Here is a 23,483-nt window from a genome sequence, read left to right as displayed (position 1 = left end):
GTTTTAAGGAAGTTGGAAGTTGAAGATTATTGCTGGGATTAGGGTGTTCCTGCTGCTTGTTCCCATTGAGTTCTCGTGAGATAAAAATGGGATTTGGAGAGAGCCTCGGGGAGTAGGTGAATTGTGCAGGAGACGGCAGAACGCGTTTGCCCCTGGACCTGTGTGGAGATGGTGTGAGAGCTGGAATAAAGAATTGCTGTTTGAACCTACAAAGCTGTGAGTGCCTCGTGATTCTGGTGCCAAGCCGAGACATTGGCCTTGGCATTGAATATAACTTACTAACATTTTATTAAGGATTTTTGCATCTGTGTTCATCAGGGATACTGGTGTGTAGTTTTCTTTCCTTGTTGTGTCCTTTCCTGATTTTGGTATCAGGGTGATACTGGCTTCATAGGATGATTTGGGGAGTATTCCCTCCTTTTCTCTTTCATGGAATACTTTGAGGAGCACTGACATTAGTTCTTTAAATGTGTTAGAATTCAGGTGAGAATCCATCTGGTTTTAAGTTAGGAGACTTCATTTCTTTGTTGGGAGACTTCATTACTGCTTTAATTTTATTGCTTTTTATTGGTTGGTTTAAGTTTTATTTTCTTGATTCAATTTTGATAAGTTGTATGTATCCAGAAATTTGTCCATATTTTTAAATTTTTGGAATATAAGTTTTCAAACTAGCCCCTAATGATGCTCTGGATTTCAGAAATGTGTGAAGTTGTCCTTTTTAATCTCTAATTTTATTAGTTTGGGTCTTTCTTTGGGTTACTTTTTAAGGGAACATTTAAGGCAAAAGTGTTAGAAATTCAAAAAGGCAGTTAAAGTGTCTTGTGTAATAATTATTACTTTCAGCACAGAAAAACCTGAATTTCATAGCCTTTTCTTAATTTAGTCTTTCTTCTCTTCTTTTTTTCCTCCAAATTTACACTACTTGGACAACTATAATTTTTTTTGTTGTTATGCCTGACATCTTTATGTAACATAGTTATTGCTCTTTAACTGGTGTGCATATCCTGTTTTTGAAATGTTAATCCCCAGTTTTCTCTTTGTGTACAGTATAGTACCATTTACCGCATACCTCCATTCTGCTAGGACTATATAGGAAAAAATGAAGATTCAGTCAGGACCTTTTTCCTGATTTTAAGAGGTCATTATTCTGAAATAGGAATATACTAGAGAACCAGACAAATGGTTCTTGCAGTCCAGGGGTAATTACCAATTCTAATTCTTATTATTATCTAATTCTTCTTCTTATTATTATTCGTATTATTATTGTTACTATTTTTATTTTTCCAGTTTTGGGGACCAAACTCAGGACCTTGTGCATGTGAGGCAAGCACTTTACCACTGAGCTACATCCCCAGCCCTTAAATAATGGTTTTAAAGTTTTTATTTACTTATTTATTTTTACCATGTTCTAAGTTCTTTCATAGAACTTTTATGAAAAGTATTCAAGTATAAATCCATGTTATCAGATTTTCTTAGACTATGTCCATTTACATACCTATCCACTATCTAGATCCTGCCACATATATGTTAAACAGGTATTTGAGGTATAATTGACATAGTAAAACACATACTATTTTTTTCAAATGCACTTTTTAAAGTCTACAATTTGGTAAGTGTTGGCATGTGTATGCAATTGGAATACATCATCACAATTAAGATAATGAACATATGAGTCATGCTCCAAAGTTGTGTCACTTTGTCATCCTTTCTTTTAAGCCCCCTTTCCTTTCTCATGTTTCTTGTCCACTGATCAGCCACTGATCTGCTTTCTGTCACTATTAGTTTGAGTTTTCCCAAATATCTTTATCTGGTTTTGGTATTGGATAATTCTGACTTCATAGAATGAATTAGGAAGTGTTCCCTCTGCTTGTGTTTTCTGGAAGAGATTATAAGGGATTAGTATTTTTTCCTTAAATGTTTGATAGAACATCATTGAAACTATCTTGGTCTGGTGCTTTCAGTTTGAAAGACTTTGAATTATTGAATTATTCAGTTATTCATTTTTTTTTAAACAGACATGTCTATTCAGGTAACTTTTCTTTGTATGAGTTTTGTACAGTGTATCTCTGAAGGAATTGCTACATTTCATCTATGTTACAAAATTTGTGAGCATGTTTATAATACTCTTTTATTATGCTTTTAAAATCCATGGGATCAGTAGTGATCATCCATTTCTGATGTTAGTAAATTTTTTTTTTCTTCCTTAGTTAATTTGGCTGGAACGTCATCAATTTTATTGATGTTTTCAAGGATTCTATTTTTGATTTTATTGATTTTTTTCCTTATTGTAATTTCATTGATTTCTACTTTAATTTTTGTTTTGCTTACATTGGATTTTATTCTATTATAGATTGCTAAGGTGAAAGCTTAGATTATTTTTGAAAATATATATAATTGTGATAAATTTCCTTCTGAGCTCTTCTTTTGTTGAATCCCACAATTTTTGATAAGTTGGATTTTCATTTGACACAAAATATTTTAAAATTTCTTTTATGACTTATTTGAATTAGGTGTTATTCAGAACTAGGATTTTGAAATATTTTGGGATTTTTCAGTTTTCTTCCATTTATTGTTTTCTAGTTTAATTTCATTAAGTTCTAAGTAACATCTCTTCTTTTTTTATATGTTATAACATACTTTAAGGATCTGAATATAGTCTGTCATTTTGAATATTTCATTTGAGTTTTAGAAGAATGTGTATTCTGTTTTTGAACAAAATGTTCTATAAATGTCAGTTCCAGTTGATAGTACTATCTAGTTCAACTGTGTCCTTAAACTGATTTTCTTTCTGTATGCCAAATCCATCCTTGACTGATACTAGCTATTGAAGTCTTTAACTATAATAGTGGGTTTATCTATCTCTGCTTGTAATTCTATCAGTTTTGTGTTATGTATTTTGATTCTGTTGTTAGGTTCATGTACTTTAAAGAATGTTTTGTCTTCTTGGAGATTTGTCCCCTTTGCTATTCATGTAATATTCCTATTATTAGTATATCTGCGCTGGCCTTTTTTGATTTGTGTTAGAATATCTTTTGCTGTCTCTTTATTTTTAATCTGTATCTTTATATTTAAAGTGAATTTATTGTACATGACATATTTGGGTTTTGTTTATTTATTCTCTCAATTTCTGTTTAATGTGTTCAGACTATTCACATTTTACTGTAGTTGGATTAATGGGTTTATATCTGTGTAAAACCTGAAATTGTATTTTATCTTTGTCCCCAGTTCCTATTACAGACCTTTTAAAATTCTTAGAATTCCTTTTGATAGGAGTGTCTTTTGTTAATTATGAGCAATGTTAATAACATCTGAGTTATTCTAATGAAGCAACATAGGAGATTCTTAGGATAAGGTCAGCTCATCAGAAAGACCAAATGGTTAAAAGAATTGAACTTTTAGCCCCACCAACCAACTTCTAGGAAAGGAGTGGGTCTGGAGATAAAACTGTAAAAACCTTTAATGAGATTTGATGAGCTTCTGCTTCTCTGAGCACAAGAAGTTGATGGGAATGTAGCATACCCAGAGAGGGTGTGGATGCCCTGTGTCCTTGTACCTTGTCCTGTTCATCTCTTTGTATCCTTTTTAATCCTTTATAATAAACTAGTGAGTTTTGTAAACCATCCCAGCAAATTATTGACCCAAAGGAGAGAGGTTTGGGGAACACTGTCAGTGGATAAGAAGCACAGGTCACAACCTGGAACTTGTGATTATTGTTGAAGTGAGGGACATTCTCATGAGACTGAGCCCCTAACCTGTGAAATCTGACACCATCTCTAGTGGCTGTTAGAATCCAAATAAATACATTGAAGGGGATAACTAGTTGATGTTTGTTGGAGAATTGTTTGATGTGTTGGGCGGGGAAGGGAGGCACCATACATCTATTCATAGATTCTGTGTTGAGTGTGAGAGGAAAAACCATTTTTTTTTTTTTTTAAAGAGAGAGGAGAGAGGGAGAGAGAGAGAGAATTTTTATTTTTTAGTTCTCGGCAGACACAACATCCTTGTTGGTATGTGGTGCTGAGGATCGAACCCGGGCCGCACGCATGCAAGGCGAGCGCACTACCGCTTGAGCCACATCCCCAGCCCGGAAAAACCATTTTTTAAAAAATCATATTTATAGTTGTTTTCTGCCTGTTGTATGTACATATACGTACCTACCTACCTACCTACCTTTTTTTCTTTCTTAAAAATCTTTTTCTCTTTTTCTACCTTCTCTGGTTTTAATCCAGCATTTTATATGATTTCAATTTTCCGCTCTCCTAGCATATCAGTTTTACTTCTTTAAAATTTGTCTTGGAGTTTGTAGTATTCATTTGAAACTGATCTAAGTGTACATTCAGATAAAGCTGTATTGCTTCATGGATAATGGAAGTGTTTTAGAGCAGAGTACTCTTATTACTTCCTTCTGATTCTGATAACATTGTTGTCATTACTTTTACTTTTTCTGTAAAGTATAACCTTCCCATGCATTGTTTCTATTAATATTTTGGACAATTTTCCATTAGAACATTTAAAAATTAGGAAAATAAAAGATTTGATTTTTCCTCATTTCTTGTTTCTTTAATGCTTATTTAATATATTTTAAGTATATTTCTCAAAATATACTCAAAATATTTAAAAATTAGGAAAATAAAAGATTTGATTTTACCCTCATTTTTTGTTTCTTTAATGCTTATTTAATGCTTATTTATTAAAATATTTTGAGTATATTTCTTACCCATTTCCCTTTTTTTCTGAAGAATTCCTTTTTTAACAGTTCTTCTAAGGGAGATCTGTTGGCAACAAATCCCATCAGTTTTTGTTCATCTAGAAAAGTCTTTCTCTTTCCTTGCTCTGGCTTCCCTGCCATTATTTAAAAACAAAAAGTTACATAATATACACATAACATTTATGGTCTTAACCATTTTAAGTGTATTTCAGTGTCATTAATTAAATTCAGATTATTTGGCAACCATCACCACCACTATCTCTAGGACTCTTCTTTTACAAAAGTAAAACACTGTATCCATTAAAGCAATAACTATTCACTCTTTACTTTCCTCAGACCTGGTAACCATCATTCTACTTTCAGTCTCTGAATTTAAACATTCTAGTACCTCTAGGTAAGAAGAATCATACAGTATTTGCCCTTGCCTTTTGTGACTGTCTTCTTTATCAAAAAATGTTCTCAAGTTCATCTATGTTGCAAATGTCAGAATTTTGGTCATTTTTAAAGGCTGTATTAATATCCCATTGTATATGATACATTTTGTTTGTTTATTTATTGGTGGACATTTGAGTTGCTTCCATCTTTTGGCTGTTGTAAGTACTGTTATGAACATGAGTATTTTTCTTTGAGTTTGAGTCTTAGTTTTCAGAGCTTTTGGGTAAATACCCCAAAGTAGAATTAGAATGGCTGGATCATATGGTAATTCTATTAATATTTTAAGGAATTACCCTTCCATTTTTCATAGCAGTTGCACCATTTTGCATTCCCATTGACATCAAACAAAGATTGCAGTTTCTCCTCATCCTAACTGACATGTACACTTACTACACTTTTTAAAATAGTAGCTATTCTAATGGATATTAGGCACTGTGTCATTGTAGTTTTCATTTATATTTCTCTAATGAAATATAATGTTGAATATCTTTATTTTTAATTGATTTCTTTTAGTTACGAGTGACAATAGAGTATATTTTGACATATTTATGTAAACATGGAGTAATCTTATTCTAATTAGATCCCAGTTTTGTGGTTTGTTGAAATAATTTCTTGGACTTTTTGACCATTTGTGTATCTTCATTGGAGAAATGTCCCTAAATCCTGTGCTTATCTTTTAATCAGTTTTTGTTGTTGAGTTATAGGGATGCTTAGGAAATCTATCCTGATATTGGACCCCTATCAAATATATGATTTGCAAATATTTCCCTCCGTATCATGTGTTGTCTTTTTAATGTTGAAAATGTCTTATTAGGCACAAAAGTTTTTAATTTTAAAGTCCATTTCACCTTCGTTTTTCTTTTGTTGCCTGTGCTTTTAGTGTCATGTCTAAAAAAAGCATTGCAAAATAGAATGCCTTGGAACTTCCCTCTCTGCTGTATTCTAAGAAGTTTATACTTAGGTCTTAATATTTAGGTCTTGGGTACATTTCAAGTTAATTTTTGTATGTGGTTTAATACAAAGGTTCAACTTTATTCTTTTGTTTGTAGATATCCAGTTTCTCTAATAACTGTCTTTTTGGGGGGTATTGGGAATTGAACTCAGGGGCACTTGACCACTGAGCCACATCCCCAACCCTGTTTTGTATTTTATTTAGGGACAGGGTCTCAATGAGTTGCTTTTACTGAGACTGGCTTTGAACTCCTGATCCTCCTGCCTCAGCCTCCTGAACCTCTGGGATTATAGGCATGCACCATTGTGCCCAGCTTTCCAACTGTTTTGAAAGGACAATCACTGATGTTAAAAATAATTTGACAATAGGGCTGAAGGTTTAGCTCAGTGGTAGAGCACTTGCCTAGCATGTTCAGGATCCTGGGTTCAAACCCCCAGTACCAGGAAAAAAATTTTTGACAATATACTAGAGGGCTTATTTGTGGATATTGTATTCTCTTCCATTGGCCTGTGTATCTGTGCCACACTGCTTTGATTAATGTGGGTTTTAGTAAATTCTAAAATCAAAAAGTGGAGATCCCTCTATCCAAAATTATTTAGGCTGTTCAGGATTCCTTGAAATTCCATGTGAATTTAAAGGTAGATTTTTCTGTTTTCTCCAAAAATGTTTGTATTTTGTACAGATTGTGTTGAATCTGTAGATTGCTTGGGTAGTAGAAAAATTTTAACAATATTAAATCTTCCCATTCTGTGAACATGGAGTGTCTTTCCATTTACTTATGTCATCTTAGTTTTCAATGTACAAGTTAGCTTTCTTGGATAAGTGTTTTCCTAAGTATTTTTTATTATTTTTGATGCTATTGTAAATGGAATATTCAGCAACATTGCTGAATATGTTTAGTCTAATAATATGTTTTTTTCAGACATTTCAAGTTTTCTACATATAAGATCATGCCATCTGTTAACAGAGATAATATAATATATTCCTTTTCAGTTTGAATGTTCTTTGTTTCTTTTCCTTGCCAAATTGCTCTACCAGGCCTTCAAGTGCTGTATTGATGAAATGGTAAAGGCCGGCATTCTGTTCTTTTTTTTTTTTTTTTATTGGTTGTTCAAACATTACAAAGCTCTTGACATATTTCATACATTTGATTCAAGTGGGTTATGAATTCCCATTTTTACCCCGTATACAGATTGCATTCTATTCTTACTCCTAATCTTTGAGAAGATTTCAGTCTTTTCACTGTTGAGTGTGATGATACCTGTGACTTTCTCATATATGCCTTTGTTATTTTAAGCTAGTTTCCTCTTATTTCTATTTTGTTGGGTGTTTTTTTTTTAAACATGAAAGTATGCTGAATTATTTCAGATCCTTTTCTGCATTAATTGAGATCATGCATTGTTTCTTTATTTCATTAAAAGTGGTGTATTACATTGATTTGTATATGTTGGATCATTCTTACATTCTGGGAATAAATTCTCCTGGATCATATTATATCCTTTTACATGCTATTGAATTTTATTTACTAGTATTTTGTTAAAGATTTCACATCAGTATTCATCAGGGATATTCTATAGTTTCCTTTTCTTTTTTTATATTTATTTTTTTTAGTTGTAATTAGACGCAGTATCTTTATTTTATTTTTAAATGGTGCTGAGGATTGAACCCAATAAGTGCTAGGTGAGCACTCTACTGCTGAACTACAATCTCAGCCCCCATAGTTACCTTTTCTTATAGTGTCTTTATTTGGCTTCATAGACAATTTTGGGTAATGCTGGCTTCATAGACAATTTCAAAGGTATTCCTTTATTTAAAATTTTTTTTTTTGGGAAAAATTTGAGAGGGATTGGTGTTAATTCTAATTTAATTCTTAATTTTCTAGAATCTACCAACAAAACATCTGGTCCTTGTCTTGTGTTGTTTTGAGGGAGGTTTTGATTATTTATTTAATCTTCTTAATTCTTGTAGGTCTGTTCTGATGAACTATTTTATCATGATTTATTCTCAGTTTATTTTGTGTTTCTAGGAATTTTATTCATATCATCTAAGTCATCATTTGCTGGTGTATCATTGTTCAGAGTACTTTGTTAAAATCCTTATTTGTATAAAATTGGTAGTGATATTTCTTTTATTTCTAATTTTAGTTCTTTGACTTTAAAAATATTTTGATAGTCAATCTGGTTAAAGGCTTATTGGTTTTGTTGATTTTTCTCTATTTCTTTTTAGTCTTTTGTGCTCATTTCTACCTTAATATTTATTATTTTCTGCTAGGTTTGGGTTATTTTCCTTTTTTCTCTTTTTTAAGCTATAAATTTAGATTATTATTTTTTTTAAAGAGAGAGAGAGAGAGAGAGAGAGAGAGAGAGAGAGAGAGAGAGAAAGAATTTTTAAAATTTATTTTTTTAGTTTTCGGCGGACACAACATCTTTAATTGTATGTGGTGCTGAGGATCGAACCCAGGCTGCACGCATGCCAGGCCAGCGCGCTACCGCTTGAGCCACATCCCCAGCCCCAGAAATTTAGATTATTAATTTGGAATACTTTTTATGTCTTTTTTTCTTGGGGGATTGAACCCAGGGCCTTGCCCATACTGAGTTAGTGCTTCGCCACTGAGTCCTACCCCCATCCCTCCTATTTTATTTTATTTTGAGTCAGGGTCTCACCAAGTTGCCCCAGCTGACCTCAAATTTTGCAATCCCCCTTCCTTGACTTTACCACCAAGCTCAGCTTTTCTTTTTTAATACAAGCATTTACATATATACATTTCTCTCCTAACACTTCTTTCACTGTTTTCCATTAATTATGGTATATTGCTTTCATTTTTATCAAGGTATATTTTAATTTCTCTGGTGATTTTTTTTTTCTTTGACCCATTGGTTGTTTAATTTTTATTTATCTGTGGATTGTTCTGTTTTCTTCTGTTTATTCCTAGGTCAATTCCATTGTTCTCAGAAAAGATGTCTGTGTTATTTAAATCTTCTGAAATTTTTTGACACTTGTTTTGTGACCTTACATATATTCTATCCTGGAGAATGCTCCATGTTCATTTTAACTTGAATTGTGTATAAAAAAATGAGGAAAAAATATGTATTCATTTGTTTTTTGGGTGGAGTGTTCTGTGTAAGTTTGTTTGTTCCAATTGCCCAATAGTGTTGTCCGGGTTTTCTCTTTATTAATTTGTCTGTTTTTTGTATTCTATGGTAGTCTCCTATTATTATTGCGGTGCTTTTTGCGCCTCAGTTCTATCAATGTTTGTTTCATATGTGTGTTTAGTTTTCTGTTGCTGTGATGAAATACATGAGAAAACCAGGTTAAGGAAGATGTGTATTTTGGCTCACAGTTTTTGCTCATAGTTGACTGGCTCTATTGTTTTGGGCCTAAGGTGAGGCAGAACATCAGGGCAAAGGAAAGCTGCTCACCTCAGATAGGAAGGAGAGAGAAAGAAAGGAAGGGGGAGAGAGAGAGGGAAAGAATGACTCAGTCTATGGTCAGAAATAATACATTTCAAAGGCACACCCCCAGTGACTCATCTCTTCCTACTAGGCTGTATAAGTCTAAAGTTTTTACCATCTCCTAATAGCACCACCTGCTGGGGACCTAGCTTTCAATATAGGAGCCTTTGGCACATTTTGGCAATTTCATGTTTATTTGTTGCATATATGTTTGTCATAGTTATGTCTTCTTTGTTAAGTACCCCGTTTATTGTTATATCTTTTCCTTTGTTTTTCAGTTAAGAGGTTTTGAATTAAAGTTTATGTCTGATTATATCTAGCATAGATATCCCTGCTCTTTTGAGATTTCTTTTCCTATTATTTTGCTTTTAGCCTATATGTGTTCTTAGCATGTTGTTGGATCCTATTTTGTTTTAATCCATTCTGCCATTATTTATTTATTATTTTGGTTAGGGAGTTAAACATTTATATTTAAAGTAATTACAGATAAGAAAGGACTTAGTCTTTTTTGGTACTCACTTTATATATATTTGAAAGCTTATTTTTGTCTCTCATTTGCACCTTTTGGCTTTTTTGTGTTCAGTTGATTTTTTTCTTTTTTTGTAGGGTCATGTTTTTATCCCCCCCCCTTTTTTTGTGTATATTCTATAGATATTTTCTTTGTGGTAACCATGCTGATTGCTTATCCTGATGTTATAACACTGTATTTTAAATAAGTACCAATTTAACTTGAATTGTGTACAAAAACAACTTTACAAGTGCATCCCCCCTTGATGTATATTTTGATTAGTGAGACAAATTACATCTTATGTTGTATACTCATTAACATAGACATAATTTTTTTTGTACTTTTGTCATATAAAACATATAATATAAAGTGGAGATGCAGATCAACATTATAAGCCTGCTAGATCTTATATTTGTCCTTATTTGACTTTCCTGGAGAAATTTATGCTTTTCATGTGATGTTTGTTTATTATCTGGTATCCTTTCTTTTCAACTTGAAGGATTTCCTTTAGAATTTTTTAATAGGGTAGGTTTAATCGAAATGAACTTGCTCAGCTTTTGTTTATCTGGAAATATATTAATTTCTCTTTTATTTTTGAAAGAGTTTAAGTGGATATAATCTTCGTTAAAATTTTTTCCAGTATTTTAAATATTTTATCTCACTGACTTTTTAAAAAATTTTTATTGTTGGTTGTTCAAAATATTACATAGTTCTTGACATATCATATTTCACACATTTGGTTCAAGTGGGTTATGAACTCCCATTTTTATCCCGTATACAGATTGCAGAATCACATCCGTTACACATCCACTGTTTTACATATTGTCATACTAGTGTGTGTTGTATTCTGCTGCCTTTCCCATCCTCTACTATCCCCCCTCCCCTCCCCTCCCATCTTCTCTCTCTACCTCCTCTACTTTAATTCATTTCTCCCCCGTGTTTTTTTCCCTTTCCCCTCACTTCCTCTTGTATGTAATTTTGTATAACGATGAGGTTCTCCTTCCATTTCCATGCAATTACCCTTCTCTCTCCCTTTCCCTCCCACCTCTCGACCCTGTTTAATGTTAAATCTTCTTCTCATGCTCTTCCTCTCTGCTCTGTTCTTAGTTGCTCTCCTTATATCAAAGAAGACATATGGCATTTGTTTTTTAGGGATTGGCTAGCTTCACTTAGGATAATCTGCTCTAATGCCATCCATTTCCCTGCAAATACCATGATTTTGTCATTTTTTAATGCAGCGTAATACTCCATTGTGTATAAATGCCACATTTTTAAAATCCATTCATCTATTGAAGGGCATCTAGGATGGTTCCACAGTCTAGCTATTGTGAATTGTGCTGCTATGAACATCGATGTAGCAGTGTCCCTATAGTATGCTCTTTTTTAGGTCTTTAGGGAATAGACCAAGAAGGGGAATAGCTGGGTCAAATGGTGGTTCCATTCCCAGCTTTCCAAGAAATCTCCATACTGCTTTCCAAATTGGCTGTACCAATTGCAGTCCCACCAGCAATGTACAAGTGTACCCTTTTCCCCACATCCTCCCCAGCACTTGTTGTTCTTTGACTTCATAATGGCTGCCAATCTTACTGGAGTGAGATGGTATCTTAGGGTGGTTTTGATTTGCATTTCTCTGAGTGCTAGAGATGGTGAGCATTTTTTCATGTACTTATTGATTGATTGTATGTCCTCCGCTGAGAAGTGTCTGTTCAGGTCCTTGGCCCATTTGTTGATTGGATTATTTGTTTTCTTATTGTTTAATTTTTTGAGTTCTTTGTATACTCTGGATATTAGGGCTCTATCTGAAGTGTGAGGAGTAAAAATTTGTTCCCATGATATAGACTCCCTATTTACCTCTCTTATTGTTTCTCTTGCTGAGAAAAAACTTTTTAGTTTGAGTAAGTCCCATTTGTTGATTCTAGTTATTAACTCTTGTGCTATGGGTGTCCTATTGAGGAATTTGGAGCCTGACCCCACAACATGTAGATCGGAGCCAACTTTTTCTTCTATCAGGCGCAGAGTCTCTAATTTGATATCAAGCTCCTTGATCCATTTTGAGTTAACTTTTGTGCATGGCGAGAGAAAGGGATTCAGATTCATTTTGATGCATATGGATTTCCAGTTTCCCAGCACCATTTGTTGAAGATGCTATCCTTCTTCCATTGCATGCTTTTAGCCCTTTATCAAATATAAGATAGTTGTAATTTTGTGGATTGGTCTCTGTGTCCTCTATTTTGTACCATTGGTCCACCCGCCTGTTTTGGTACCAGTACCATGCTGTTTTTGTTACTGTTGCTCTGTAGTATAGTTTGAAGTCTGGTATCGCTATACCGCCTGATTCACACTTCCTGCTTAGAATTGTTTTTGCTGTTCTGGGTCTTTTATTTTTCCATATGAATTTCATGATTGCTTTATCTATTTCTACAAGAAATGCTGTTGGGATTTTGATTGGGATTGCATTAAATCTGTAGAGAACTTTGGGTAATATCGCCATTTTGATGATGTTAGTTCTGCCTATCCATGAACAGGGTATATTTTTCCATCCTAAGACCTTCTTCTATTTCTCTCTTTAGGGTTCTTTAATTTTCATTGTATAAGTCTTTCACCTCTTTTGTTAGGTTGATTCCCAAGTATTTTGATTTTTTTGAGGATATTGTGAATGGAGTGGTTGTCCTCGTTTCCATTTCAGAAGATTTGTCGCTGATATACAGGAATGCCTTTAATTTATGCATGTTGATTTTATATCCTGCCACTTTGCTGAATTCATTTATTAGCTCTAGTAGTTTCTTTGTAGACCCTTTTGGGTCTGCTAGGTATAGAATAATGTCATCTGCAAATAGTGATAATTTAAGTTCTTCTTTTCCTACTTTTATGCCTTTAATTTATTTTGTTTGTCTAATTGCTCTGGCCAGTGTTTTGAGAACTATGTTGAACAGAAGAGGTGAGAGAGGGCATCCCTGTCTTGTTCCAGATTTTAGAGTGAATGCCTTCAATTTTTCTCCGTTCAGAATGATGCTAGCCTGAGGCTTAGCATAGATAGCTTTTACAATATTGAGGTATGTTCCTGTTATCCCTAGTTTTTCTATAGTTTTGAACATAAAGGGATGCTGTATTTTGTCGAATGCTTTTTCTGCATCTATGGAGATGATCATATGGTTCTTATCTTTAAGTCTATTGATGTGGTGAATAACATTTATTGATTTTTGTATATTGAACCATCCTTGCAACCCAGGGATGAAACCTACTTGATCATGGTGCACAATTTTTTTGATATGTTTTTGTATACGATTCGCCAAAATTTTATTGAGAATTTTTGCATCTAGGTTCATTAGAGATATTGGTGTGTAGTTTTCTTTCTTTGAAGTGTCTTTAGTTTAGGAATCAGGGTGATGTTGGCCTCGTAGAATGAATTTGGAAGTTCTCCCTCTTTTTCTATTTCCTGAAATAGCTTGAAAAGTATTGGTATTAGTTCTTCTTTAAAGGTTTTGTAAAACTCTGCTGTATACGCATCCGGTCCTGGGTTTTTCTTAGTTGGTAGTCTTTTGATCGCTTCTTCTATTTCCTCAATTGATATTGGTCTGTTTAGGTTGTGTATATCCTCGTGACTCAATCTGGGCAGATCATATGACTTAAGAAATTTATCGATGCCTTCACTATCTTCTATTTTATTGGAGTATAAGGATTCAAAATAATTTCTAATTATCTTCTGTATTTCTGAAGTGTCTGTTGTGATATTGCCTTTTTCATCCCGTATGTTAGTAATTTGAGTTCTCTCTCTTCTTCTCTTCGTTAACATGGCTAAGGGTCTGTCAGTCTTATTTATTTTTTCAAAGAACCAACTTTTAGTTTTGTCAATTTTTTCAGTTATTTTTTTTGTTTCGATTTCATTGATTTCAGCTCTGATTTTAATTATTTCTTCCCTTCTACTTCTTTTGCTGTTGTTTTGATCTTTTTTTTCTAGGAATTTGAGATGAAGTGTGAGATCATTTATTTGTTGGTTTTTTCTTTTTTTAAGGAATGAACTCCAAGCAACGAATTTTCCTATTAGAACTGCTTTCATTATGTCCCATAGATTCCGATATGTTGTGTCTGTGTTTTCAGTTATCTCTAAGAATTTTTTAATTTCCTTTTTGATGTCTTCTATAACCCATTGATTATTCAGTAACCTATTGTTCATTCTCCAAGTGATGCATGATTTTTCCTTCCTTCTTTTATCGTTGATTTCCAGTTTCATTCCGTTGTGATCAGATAGGATGCATGGTATTATCTCTACTCCTTTATAATTTCTAAGCTTTGCCCTGTGACATAATATATGATCTATTTTTGAGAAGGATCCATGTGTTGCTGAGAAAAAATTGTAACTGCTTGATGTTGGGTGGTATTTTCTATATATGTCAATTAAGTCTAGGTTATTAATTGTATTATTGAGTTCTGTAGTTTCTTTTTTCACCTTTTGTTTGGAAGATCTGTCCAGTGGTGAGAGAGGTGTGCTGAAGTCTCCCATGATTATTTTATGGTGGTCTATTAGACTCTTGAACTTGAGAAGAGTTTGTTTGATGAACATAGCTGCACCATTGTTTGGGGTATATATATTTATGATTGTTATGTCTTGTTGGTGTATGGTTCCCTTGAGCAGTATGTAGTGTCCCTCTTTATCCCTTTTGATTAACTTTGGCTTGAAATCTATTTTATTTGATATGAGTATGGACCTGCTTTTTTCCGAAGTCCATATGAGATATGATTTTTTTCAACCTTTCACCTTCAGTTTATGTATGTCTTTTCCTATCAAATGCGTCTCCTGTAGGCAGCATATTGTTGGGTTTTGTTTTGTGATCCATTCTACTAGCCTGTGTCTCTTAATTGGTGAGTTTAAGCCATTAACATTTAGGGTTATTATTGAGATATGGGTTGTTCTTCCAGCCATATTTGTTTATTTATGTTACTAAACATGGTTTGTTTTCCTCGTTGATTATTTTTCCCCCCTTTACTGTCCTACCTCCTACTGTTGGTTTTCATTGTTATTTTCCATTTCCTCTTCCTGTAGTGTTTTGCTGAGGATGTTTTGAAGAGATGGTTTTCTAGCTGCAAATTGTTTTAACTTTTTTTTATCGTGGAAGGTTTTAATTTCATCTTCCATCCTGAAGCTTAATTTCGCTGGATACACAATTCTTGGTTGGAACCCATTTTCTTTCAGCTTTTTAAATATGTTGTTCCAGGATCTTCTAGCTTTCACAGTCTGTGTTGAGAGATCAGCTGTTATCCTGATTGGTTTACCCCTAAATGTAATCTGCTTCCTTTCCATTCGGTGTCCTGTAGGCTTCTAGGATTTGGGATTCTGTCTCATTTTTCAAGTCTGGGAAGTTTTCTCATATTATTTCATTGAACAGATTGCTCATTTTTTTGGTTTGGACCTCTATACCTTCCTGCATCCCAATGACTCTTAAGTTCGGTTTCTTTATGTTATCCCATATTTCTTTGATGTTCTGCTCATGGTTTCTTAACAGTCTCGCTGAGTTGTCTATGTTCTTTTCAAGTTGAAATACTTTGTCTTCATTGTATGATTTTCTATCTTCTAAGTGTTCTACTCTGCTGGTAGTACTCTCATTTGAGTTTTTAATTTCGTTTATTGCTTCCTGCATTTCTAGGATTTCTGTTTGTTTGTTTTTTATAACCTCTATCTCCCTGTATAGTTGATCTTTTGCTTCTTGGATTTGTTTATGTAATTCATTGTCGAGTGATCTTTCACTGTCTGATTTTGCTGTCTAATGTCTTCCTTGAGACTCCAGATCATCTGAAACATGTATATCCTGAATTCTTTATCTGACATTCCATCTGCTGCAGATATTGCCTCTTCTAAAGTTGAGTTGACCTGCATTGCTTGTGGTCCTTTCTTTCCTTGTCTTTTCATATTGCTCGCGTTTCTTTCTGCTTGGTGAAACTGTTGTGTTATTGAATTTTCCCCCTGTATATTTATAGTGCTCTTGGATAGTTGCAAAGTCTCCCTTTTGTGGAGAAAGACAATGTTAACAGTTCTCAATATCAATAGTACATCATCTAAGCACACGTTTTCCTTATTACTACATTTATAGCTAGACTCTATGTCTACAAATGTTGGTTTCGATTATTGTTTACAAATATAGTCTTTAGTTTCATGAAAGGCATACCATTTCTGGTAGCTTGAAGAAAACTGAATTTCAGGTGTAGGATGTTATGTTTATGGGGAAAGGAGTGAGGGTATGGGTTTAATCTAACTTAGTAACTTTGTAGAGCTCTAACCAATAGATGGGTAATTTATGGAAGAATGTATAGATTCAAATTCCTATCTGTATTTATAAGATTACCCTACTTATGAATAGTAAAATTTAGGGGGTTGCAAGTGGGATAGAGGGAGGAAGAGGGAGGAAAACAAATAACAAGGAAAGGAAGAGAGAAAAGAGCGGGCAAAAGAAAAAAGAAAAGAAATAAAAAGGGGGAAGGGTGGTGAGGCATATGCAATTCCTCTATAGTATATTATTCTGGTGATTCAGTTGTTAAAGACCTTTTTTGTGCACAATTTTTGGTTTCACATATGTTGAGGTTGCGAAGACCCGAGGGGGAAGGGTAGAGGAGACTGGGTGAATGGCTGAAAAGAGAGAGAGAAGAGAGAAAAAGAAAGAAAATAAGAAAAAAAATGTCTCTCAGAACTCTGTTTTCATTTCTTCCAGTTGGTGGCATTTTCTATTCCTAGCTTGAGTCTCTGGGTTCAGGGTGGTGGTGGTAGTCAGTGTGACATAACTTGAGCTTCCACCTGTGGCCTACTCTTATTTTCTGAGATGTAAACCAGGTGCCTGATCCACTGCAGAACCGCACTGGGAGACTAGCCAGCCGACCAGTTGGTGGGTTTTAAGGGTTGGTGGAATTTTCCAAGATGAGTTCCCTCAGTTTTTCTCATAAGGTGTTTGATGAGGTGCGGGTGTTGGGGAAACCTTATGTTTGTCAAGAGCTTGGTCAGGTGACCGCAGGAGCTGGAGACAGGGCCCTTCCTCCAGTTGGAGTGGTCTATCTACCGCACCAGTGGGAGGCTGGGCTCCTCCAACTGGGGAGGTCTGTCTACCGTGCAGGTGAGCCGCTGGGCCTGTTCTCCAATAGGGGGGATCTGTCTGCCACGCTGGCGGGCTGCTGGGCCCCTTTTCCGGGACGCGTGGTTTGCTTCCTTTGTGGGCGGCGGCTAGGCCCCTCCTCCAATAGGGGGGATCTGTCTACCAGGCCGGCAGGCTACTGGGCCTGTTTTCCAGGTCACAGGTCTTTCTACTGTGCAGGCGCGGGTGGTGGCTGGGCCCTTCCTCCAATTGGGGTGATCTGTCTACCACGCTGGCAGGCCGCTGGGCCTGTTCTTCTCATTGACTTTTGATTGCAAAGTTTCTGCTGAGAAATTTGATAATCTTTAGGTTTATCCTATCTGAAATTTCTTGAGATTCTTGGATTTTTATATTCATGCCTTCCTTAAATGTGGGAAGTTTTTGTATGTTATTTCTTCAAAGAGCTTTCTGCTCTTTATCCCTCATCTCTGAGACTTCCATGACACATAAAATGATCCATTTGATAGTGTCCTGTAAGTCCTTAGGCTCTATTTACTTTTCTTGTTTTTTGCTCCTCTACAATTTCAGATGACTGATCTTCAAGACAGTCATTGTTTCTTCTGCCTGTTTCAATCTACTATTAATATTTCTGTAGCAAATTTTTCCATCTGATTATTATACTTTTCAGCTCTAGAATTTATATTTGGTTCTTTTTTTAAAATATTTCTAACTCTGTAGATATTCTTTGTTTATAGTTTCCCACATTTCCTTAAGTTCTGTATCCTTGTGTATCTTCAGTTCTTTGATCATAATTGAAAGTTGTTTTAAAGTCATTTTTCTAGTAAGTTCTGAGCCTGTTTTTTTAATGTTGGTTTCCTGAAGTTTTTTCACCTTAGAATGGACCATGTTTTTGTGTTTCTTTGTATGCATCTTTGTATGTATTATTTATCTTTTCTTAAAAATTGGGTATTTGAAAAGAGAGCTGCCTCTTAGTCTGCAGACTGGCTCTGTACTTAAGAGACCTTCATGAGGAAGCCCTGAATGAAGGCCTAAGGTCTTCTCAGCCTTCTTTTTGGCATGCATTATCCCTTGGCTTATGTTTGTGGTTTTTTTTTTCCCCCTCAGTTCCTCCAGATATGCAGCTGCTTGCTTGCCTGCAAACAGCCAGGGGTCTTGCCAAGTTGCTGAAGCTGGGTTCAAACTTGTGATTCTCCTGCTGCAACCTCCTGAGTTGCTGGGATTACCACTATACCCAGGTTACAACTGCTTTTAATATGACTTAAATTTTTAAATATATCTCACCTACTTCTTTGTGCCATAGGTATTCTTTTTGTATTCATTTATCCTTAATCTCTTGGATCTCAAGGTTTACAGGCTATAGTTCGGTGTAGCTCTTATGAGTTATGGTGTCTACCATTCCTTTCAGTAGTCCCCAGAGAGGTCAGAACTTGGTGTTCTCTGAGCTTCCTGGATCTATGGTGTTTGTATCATTAATTTTGGAAATTTCTCAGCTTTTATTACTCAAAATATATCATATTACATATAATATGTATGTAATGTTATCTCTCCTTTTTTTCCCCTCTGGAAAAGTAATAATCATCTGGCAGTTCTTTTATGTTAATTTGAATTTTTTTCATTTTGTATTTGAATTTGAAAATTTTTATATTTAAATATCTGTGTGCTCACTGATTTTACATTTTTATAATTTCTTTCCAGACTGTTCATTGCCCATATAAATACAACTTGCTTTTTGCTTATTGATCTTGTATTATGCTACTTTGGTAGATTTATATTGTTTGTGTTATTCTGATTAAATTATTTGTATACATTAATGTTAGGCTACAATTGCAGAGGTAAAAAAAATTCAATAAGTTTTGATTAAACATACCATTTTAGGTCATGCAGAAAAATGAAGGTAAGCCAGTTAAAAAAAAAAAAGGTAGATTTTATTTTCTGTTTATGTACTTTTTTGTGATTATTCTTCTTCCCTAGTATTATATTCAAGAATGAAACATACTTAACCTTTTAAAATGAAAAATTTTTGAAGATTTTAAGTTTATTTTTGAAATAATTTTTTTTTTTTTTTTTTTTTTTAGGTGATGTGGCCCTCAAGAATCTTGAAGTCAAAGAAAATGCCCTGGTAGGTATTAACTATAAAAGTTTTTAATGTTAGTGCATTTGATGTATTCTTCCTAATACAGCTTGCCATTCTAAATTATGTAAGTTTGAAAAAAAATTTTGGAAGTTATTTTTAAAATGTGAATTTTGTAAAACAAAGATTCAATTTCATTAAAAGCACAAACTGATATTGTGTCTCAGTGGTAGAATACTTACCCAGTATGGGCAAGGCCCTGGTTTCAGACCCCAACACTGCCATAAATACATACATACTTGCATACATAAAAATTTATATTTTATTTATTCCCATACTGTTTTATTTTAGTGTTTCATTTGTCTTCTAGTTTTCACTTAAATTTTTTTTTTAATTGTAGATGGACACAATACCTTCATTTTATTTCTTTATTTTTATGTGGTGCTGAGGATCGAACCCAGGACCTCGCACATGCTAGGTGAGCGCTCTACCACTGAGCCACAATTGCAGCCCCCCCCCCCCCGAGTTTTCACTTTTTTAAAATACCATTTTAATATGTTCAGTTCAGTGGCATGACTTATATTCACAATTTCGTGCAGCCTTCATAGTACTATTGCCACAACTTTTCCATCTCCAAGAGAAACTATAGCCATTAAATAGTAACTTCTATTCCCTCTCCCCACAGACCCTGGGACTCTTTATACATTGCAAACTGAAGCTCTGTATTCATTAAAAAGTATTTTCCTAATCCCCTCTCACCACCCTGATACATTTGCCTATTCTAAATATAAATGGAATCATGTGGTATTTGTCCAGTTATGTCTAGCTTATTTCACTTACAAAGTGTCTTTATGGTTCATCATGTTGTAGCATGTATCAGACTCTCATTCCTTGTTATGGCTGAATAATATTTGTGTGTGTGTGTGTGTGTGTGTGTGTGTGTGTGTGTGTGTACATATACATGCTGATCATTTGTTTATCCATTTAGCTATTGATGAACACATGGGTTGTTTCTGCCTTTTGGCTCTTGTGAATAATGCTACAATGATATTTGTGTACATGTGTTCATTTCAGATGCTGCTTTCAACTTCTTTGAGTATATATTTAGGAGTAAAATTGCTAGGTCATATGAAAATTTATATATATATTAGAGACCACCCAGGTTTTTTTCCATAGTAGTTGTACCATTTTCCATTCCCTCCGGAAGTGCACAGGATTTTAATTTCTCCAAATCCTTGTTGAGTGCCTTGGTGTATGCCTGCAACACAGAAGGCTAAGGCAGGAGGTTTGCAAGTTCTAAGCCAGCCTCAAAAATTTAGCAAGACTCTCAGCAACTTATTGAGACCCTGTCTCAAAAGTAAAAAGAACAGGGGAAATAGTTCAGTGGTATTAGGTTCAATCACCAGAACCAAAAAAAAAAAAAAAAAAAAATTTCTTCAAATTCTTTAAATCTTCTAGCATTTATTATTTCTGCTTTTATTTGATAACAGCCATTCCAATAGATGTGAAGTGATATCTTATTATTTTGATTAGTAATCAATTTAAATTAATAATGACTAATGATATTGAACCTCTTTTCATGTGCTTATTACCATTTGTGTATGTTTGTAGAAATGTCTGTCCAAGTCCTTTATCATTTTTTAATCAGGTTTTTGTTGTTGTTGCTGTGGTTGTTAAGTTTTTGGCAATCTATGTGTTCTGCATATGGACCCTTAACAGATATTTTACCTCTTTCCAATGATAACCTTAACATTCTATTGAAAGTATCCTTTGTTGTTCAAAAGTTTTTAATTTGATAAAGGTCAGTTCATCTGTTTTTAAAATTATGTGTGCTTTTGTTGTGTTATCCAGGAAATCAATTGCCAAATCTAATGTCATGAAGATTTTTCCTTATATTTTCCTTTAAGCTGTTTATAGTGTTAGCTTTTACATTTAGTTCTTTACTCCATTTTGAGTTAATTTTTTGTATGGCATAAGACATATTTTTGCAACTAGGTATACAATTTTCCTAACACCATTTATTATAAAGGCTGTTCTTTCTGACATTGAATGGGGAGAAATGTTTTGAAACTTTTTTTTTTTTTTGCAAAATGTTTCTAGAAGCACAAACAGACAGTGAGTTTTCTCACCTTAAGAAAAAATAATACAAAAGTGTTAATTATCTGGTATGGGTAGCTTTTTTGGGCAGCAGGAATGTGGACCCTTATACTACCTATTATGAAAAGAGAAGCCTCCATTAATTTTATTGACTTGAATAATATTTTAATTATATATTTGTAAATTTAAATAAGTATTAAAGATAATGTGCAGGTAATTCAGATACCCTTTAAGCAATTATTGGAAGAAAAAAGTAGTTTTTGTTTTGAGGTTTGTATTTATTAATGCTTTACATATTTATTTGTTTTTTTTTTTTTCTTGGTAGAGTCAACTGGATGTGCCCTTTAAAGTTAAAGTTGGTCATATTGGTAAGCTGTATTAGTGGAATGCCCTTCTTGCCCTGTAATGAGATATTGTAAATATTTCTGAGCACTACTGAAAATAAAGTTATCATGTATTCTTGTTTAGGTAGGGTTTAGTTGTATGGCTTAAAAATATTATGAGATTTATGTACTCTTGCCCAGTACTTGATACCTTCATAATTTAGAAACGACACATTCTAGTAGGTTTTAAAATTGAGTTGAGGGCTACTAGGTACCTTAAGTGTCTTTGTTTTCTAGGTTTCTGAGTAATCACTGTTTCTGTATTCTGATTAGTACTGGATATATGATGTGAGGATGAGGGTTTGGATCATCCATGTACTGTCACCGGGAACCAATCTGAAAACTTGTTTCTGCTCTGCATTTTTTTCCCTAGGTTTCCAGAATTTCCAGAAAATACTGTATAATTTCTTGTTTTACATTTTTTATATTTTAAATTTTATTTTTAATTATTTATCTTATGTTATTTTTTTGTGGTGCTGGGATCAAAGATAGGGTCTGGTATGTCCTAGGCAAGTGCTCAACCTCTAACCCATCCCCTTGTTTTTGTATTAATTTACCTGTATTTATAGTGCATACTTTAAATATATTGATTGAGTAGAAACTGAGTGTAAAGTTTCAACATGTTTAATAAAAACTTGTCATAATTCTTAGATTATATTATGGTTTTATTTTAAATATTGTGGAAGATGATAAGTGTCTTTAGTTGGGACTTTGAAATTTTTGCTATATTGTTTTTGAAGTGGGATTCTATAATGTTATTGAGTATGTATTGGTCCTATTGAGGAACTGGTATTTTGAAAGTTTACATAAATTATATTATGTAGTTTTTCACAGTTTTGTATATTATAGTTGGTATTAGACCATATACCACAGAAAGTTTTCATCACCTTATATTGCCAAGACTTGAATTTTGTCCCATTCCTCCACCCATTTAAAGGCAGTTTAGCATAAGTAAAAGGGAGGGGGAACTTCACCCATTATTTTGCCCCCTTACATTTTTCTTTTTGGAGTTTTTGATTGTGTACATGTATATATTTTAAATACTTATAACCATGTTGTATGTATGTGTAATAAGGATTTCTTATAATCCAAGTTGACTTGAACTCATTTATTTCTTTTGGTATCATAATAATCCTGTGAATGCATATTTGGGTATGGTGAATAATCCCCATTAGTCCATTGTACAACAGGTAATATATTTAAGATAGCTTTTAAATATTTCAGTAAGTCATTGAATTCTTAATATAATTATTGTCATATTTTATTGTATATTAATTTAACCTCATGTATCAGGAGGGAGTTGTGGGTAAAGCTCAGTGGTATAATATGTGCTTTGTAGGCATAAGGTATTGGGTTTGATTCTCAGGCACCACCTCTTTCCCACCCAAAAGTGTGTGTGTGTATGTATATGTGTGAGTATAGATATATAAATTCATATATATATATATATATGTATATGCACATATGTACATATGTGTGTGTATATAGATATCTAGTTCCTTTCGATGGACCTGTTTCCTTTAGATCATGCATTCCTCTTTTTTTCTTGCTTGCTATTGTTTAAAAATGATAAGGTAATGTTTAGTGTTAATACAAGGTAGTGGAAAGAACTCTGGATTAACAAGATAATTCGGAGAATCATTTAAGGTATTTGTTTGCATACCTTTCTCCTAGTACCTATCATTCTTTTTTAAAAAATTTATTTATTTATTTATTTTTTAAATACACGACAGCAGTGGAATGCATTACAATTCTTATTACACATATAGAGCACAACTATCGTTCTTTAATATTATTATTA

At 33.8% G+C, this 23,483-nt stretch overlaps 1 protein-coding gene across 3 annotated transcripts in view; it reads left to right on the top strand.

Annotated features, from left to right (window-relative positions):
* The window catches only part of Vps13a (vacuolar protein sorting 13 homolog A), a 256,331-nt gene that overhangs the window by 8,389 nt on the left and 224,459 nt on the right, over positions 1-23,483 (top strand). For all 3 annotated transcript variants that reach the window (XM_005324116.5, XM_021725635.3, XM_005324117.5), the window contains exons 2-3: positions 19,207-19,250; positions 21,625-21,667. In XM_005324116.5, coding sequence (XP_005324173.2) covers positions 19,207-19,250; positions 21,625-21,667 — 87 coding nt within the window. The remainder of the gene's footprint in view (positions 1-19,206; positions 19,251-21,624; positions 21,668-23,483) is intronic.

This window comes from Ictidomys tridecemlineatus, chromosome 4 (assembly GCF_052094955.1).
Source record: "Ictidomys tridecemlineatus isolate mIctTri1 chromosome 4, mIctTri1.hap1, whole genome shotgun sequence".
Taxonomy (NCBI): domain Eukaryota; kingdom Metazoa; phylum Chordata; class Mammalia; order Rodentia; family Sciuridae; genus Ictidomys; species Ictidomys tridecemlineatus.
This window is presented reverse-complemented; position numbering and strand designations above follow the sequence as displayed.